Below are 4,122 nucleotides of genomic sequence, written 5' to 3'. Positions count from 1 at the left end.
TTAGTACAGCTGGGCACCGAATTGTCCAGAATACCTCTCACAGGGTGAGCTGGAATTTAACGCTGAGAAACTTCTTCGCATTATATAATCATAGAAAAACTCTGGTGGTGACATTTGCTTCAAGCAAATTGCTTGCTCGTCAACAACGTGATGCACTAGTGAAATAGACCAAACATCCACCTCTAATCAAATTGGCAGTGCCAATTTGGCACGAGTCAAGCGACGAGTTTCAAGGACAACATAATCAATGGGCTCAGGGCTTAGCCTAAGACTCTTAGGTCACGAGCAGATCTGGTAATATCAAGTTCGGTTTCGCAGCTTAGTAATGCCACATGACGGGTACCATGTATTTCACATACATATGGACGGCTAATGGAGTGCCCACAAGTAAGATCAACGTCTTCAAACCGAACTGCTGTCTTCTCGCCTGGTGATGATATCGTGTAGTCTCCCTTTACCAAGGGAACGAACACAGTAATCCGTCCTTGGCAAAATCAATCATGTAGAAACCCAAGAAATGCACCCATGAATCAAGCCGCCATCTCGCCGTTGTCATCATCTCCTGACCATCCATCAGGGGATCCATCAGGGGTGTGTAGTTCCTTCAGGACTTTTCCATGTACCTTGTCTGCAACGAGGAACCACTGAGGGACGACTGCAACACCCAAGAACGTGATGACATGGCTGATTATTGTGACCGTATTGACCAAAGTATTCACTCGTGAGTCCTAACTCGGCATCTTAGTGAATCACACCACGAGTGATAACCGTGACGCGTATCACTCGTGTAAACTGGACACACTTGTTCACTAAAAAGCTTTTCAAAGTGCTCACGAGCAATTTTCGGCCACCATACTTCGTGATGAGGAAGTCCACATTGAAGGGCGCATAAAAGCGATACTGACTTGCCGAAGCCCGAGTGAAGAACTCAACTGACCGCGTTGACGGGTCGAACGGAGAGATCCAGTTCCCGCTAACTTCGAGCGGCTCGAACAATTTGCTCTCAGTGTTGAAGGATTTCTCCAGGGCATTCTGAGCTCTGCTATAGAGGATACCATCATCAAAATAGTATCCTAGTTTGGACGCTGCGGCTACAATCACAGAGTTGGCGTCGGCGAAATTAAAGATTCTCGATACGACCTCGGACACATTTGATCTAACCGGAATGTATCTGAAATCATTTCATCATCGTCTATCTATCACCAATGAAAGAGCTACAACTCACCCTCTGTCGGAGTACGGCGTACTCCGACAGTATTCTTCCGAAGTACCCTTCCATAGTACCCTTCCAAGTCGGAAGGATACTATGGACAGAATTCCTATTTGGGTGCGTTTGGAAAAAGGACCATCATATCGCGGGGTAGATCACCTATAGAAGTTAAGAGTAAAAAATTTGAGAAGAAGTGATCTGGTTTACTTGGGAGTCCCAAGTTGGGACCTTGTTATTACTCACGAACATAGATGACGAGGCGTTGGTGGTCTAAGTTAGACCGTCTAACGTAGGAGACATATGTTACTGAGAGAGCGATGGTTTTTAATACAGTTATGCGGTGTTGTATGATGCTATCGTCACACCCGTTGGTGGTCGCCGACCACCAACACTATACCGATCACTGGTCGGTATAGTGTGGGACTACTACATAAGTTGTTGGTCGGTCTAGTGTGGGAGTACTATATAAGTTGGTGGTTGTATAAAATTAAGTGATCCCTGAATTTGTCGAGCCGTTTGTGAGTCAAAAATTGTGACTCTCAAAGAGTGAGCCCACTCCCCTGCAAACTTGCATTCACCATCATCAAATTGACCAGTTCTACTGTTGGGCTGTTCTCTCCATTAACAGTTAATGATTAACTCTTAGTCTACAGTTCAGGGCGTTGCGTTAACAGTATCAGTAACAGACGAATATTGAATGAGTGTAATGGGAAGGAAATATATCCTGGCACTTCCCCTAAGCTCACATTATGGTCGCGGGTTATCTCGGAATAGCCAGTGTGGTGTAAAACTAAAAGTGTAATAGTCGCAGCTCCTTCCTCGTTAATTGACGGCTGAATACCAGACACGAGATTGTGGTAGAACTTCCACCGTGGAAGTAGTGGTATAGTGGTAAAGAAGCGAGAGAGGGAAAGGGACGAGAAGGACACAATAGCTTTCCTTCTCAGGAGAGTCTCTTTGGGAGACACGGAATTGTGTGACCAACGACGCGAGATCTCTTCCTTCGAGCCTTCGTGCCACAGTTGTGTTGCTGAGCGACTGTTTTCCTACACTGGGACTTATGCCCTGTGAGTCACACAGGCTCTGGCCACTCTGTTGTCCTCATTGTTCAAGCTAAAGTTGATCCTTGTCGCGCTGAGTCTGGGATGATAATCACGCGTGGTGTAACCAGAGAGTCTGGTGAGTCTATAGTGTCGTTGGAACATCTAATGCTCAATTGAAGCCGTGATCATCCTCTGGTCCTTCTGCGAAATACTGTCGCTATCACAATCTGTTGACAACCGCCTGAAACGTGTTCTCAGTAAGAACTTCTCACATGTGGTGGTGCTCACATCAAAGCAAGAAATGTGAATTCCCATCCTATTTGATTCTCCATGCTCCAGTGATGTTGTGCTGCTTAGGAATTTGCACGCCTGCGCACGATCGTTTTTGGCACGCGCCGCGAGTCACGCCGCTTCACGCGGCGTTTGATTCAGCCAACCGAACTCCTAGTGTTTACTTGTTATATGGATACATTCAGAGTGCTGAGAGGATGTATGAATACTCCCCGTACTAGCCGAGAAATCAAATTTTCATGCATTTGTACAATGTAGCGTCCTGGGGCTCAACGTGAGCCGCTCACGCATGGTTCTTCCCAGTGACGACTGAGGATCATTTGAGGGCTCGGAGTCATTCATCAGGAAATGAAGTTGATAATATCTGACACAGATGTCATGTGAAATTCATATTCCTACTATAAACCAATAAATTCGACCGGAAAGAATAATGGGCAATTCGTAGGCTCCCAAAGCACTAGCAATGAGTGCTGGGGCACGCAAACATAGCCTGATCGATTGTATTAGGGTGGCGACGACCTAAGCAGTCGTACGCACGCGAGAGCAGACTCAGCACAGAAACCTTCCCCAGAAGCCGGAAAAGCTGTAATAAGGAGAACTCACGCACAGTAACAGGTCACATAAGTCACAGTGAAACGTCACGCAGGGGGACAATCAATTCTGTCGAGACAAGAGCCGCGGGATCAGGCTTAGCTAAGCTGTGCTAAGTTCCACGTACCAGGGGATTCGGTCTCTCTCTTCACGGCTATTCGGTTGCTCTGAGAGTTTCCTCTCCCGACAGCCTTCTGGATCCAGTTTTTCTTGTGCGACTAATGCTCACTCCTATCCTACTATCTTCAATTCTAGGTGCTTTCAGTAAACGAACGCCCCTTGAGGTGCAGAACTTATTCGAAGCGTGCAAGAATGAGTAGTGCGCAATGTTACTGGTAGCTATTGGACACAGCTTTGTTGCAGATACGATCATGACTTTGGCGAAGAGGATGTCAAGAGACTTGCCATCTTTCACGACAACCTCAAGTTCATAGATGAAGTAAATTCGAGGAGTAAGATGTAATTATCTGCAGTACTGCCTGGTTATGGTTGTGTTTCTCAGACCTTTCATACAAGCTGGGCATCACTCCTTTCACTCATCTTACAAACGATGAATTCAGAGAGTTCGTCACAAGAGGATACTCCCTTGGTGACTGGCAGCAAACGATGTTGCGAGGAATCCGTAGGCGCTCGAAAGAGTACGAAATACCTGACGCAGCCACGTGTCAGACTCCGAGGCCCAAACATTCGGATTTGAGGGCTCGGTCGATGATGATCTGCCGATGAGGGTCGACTATGTCGAAAAAGGTTGGGTTACTGATGTGAAGTCCCAAGGAACTGTATGCGGCAGCTGCTGGGCTTTTGGCGTTGCTGGTGAGATCCTCATCGTTGCTACTCACGTAAAGGTGCCTTACTAGGTGCATTGGAAGGCCTCCACAAGAATGTTACTGGTCAGCTTGTCTCTCTCTCGGAGCAAGAACTTATCGACTGCAGTACAGCCTACGGCAATCAGTATTGCATTTCCTAGTTGGCATGACCATTGATTGT

At 46.7% G+C, this 4,122-nt stretch overlaps 1 protein-coding gene across 1 annotated transcript; it reads left to right on the top strand.

The window, feature by feature from the left end:
- Positions 1–3,356: 3,356 nt before the first annotated feature.
- On the top strand, positions 3,357–4,102 carry Pmar_PMAR001960 (cysteine protease, putative; the record flags this gene model as incomplete). Its single annotated transcript, XM_002766609.1, has 5 exons — positions 3,357–3,451; positions 3,499–3,587; positions 3,638–3,757; positions 3,805–3,948; positions 3,993–4,102. The coding sequence occupies 5 exons, from the start codon at positions 3,357–3,359 to the stop codon at positions 4,100–4,102; spliced, it is 558 nt and encodes a 185-aa protein (XP_002766655.1).
- Between the last annotated feature and the right edge of the window lie 20 nt (positions 4,103–4,122).

Source organism: Perkinsus marinus (genome assembly GCF_000006405.1).
Source record: "Perkinsus marinus ATCC 50983 genomic scaffold scf_1104296972388, whole genome shotgun sequence".
NCBI lineage: Eukaryota > Perkinsozoa > Perkinsida > Perkinsidae > Perkinsus > Perkinsus marinus.
This window is presented reverse-complemented; position numbering and strand designations above follow the sequence as displayed.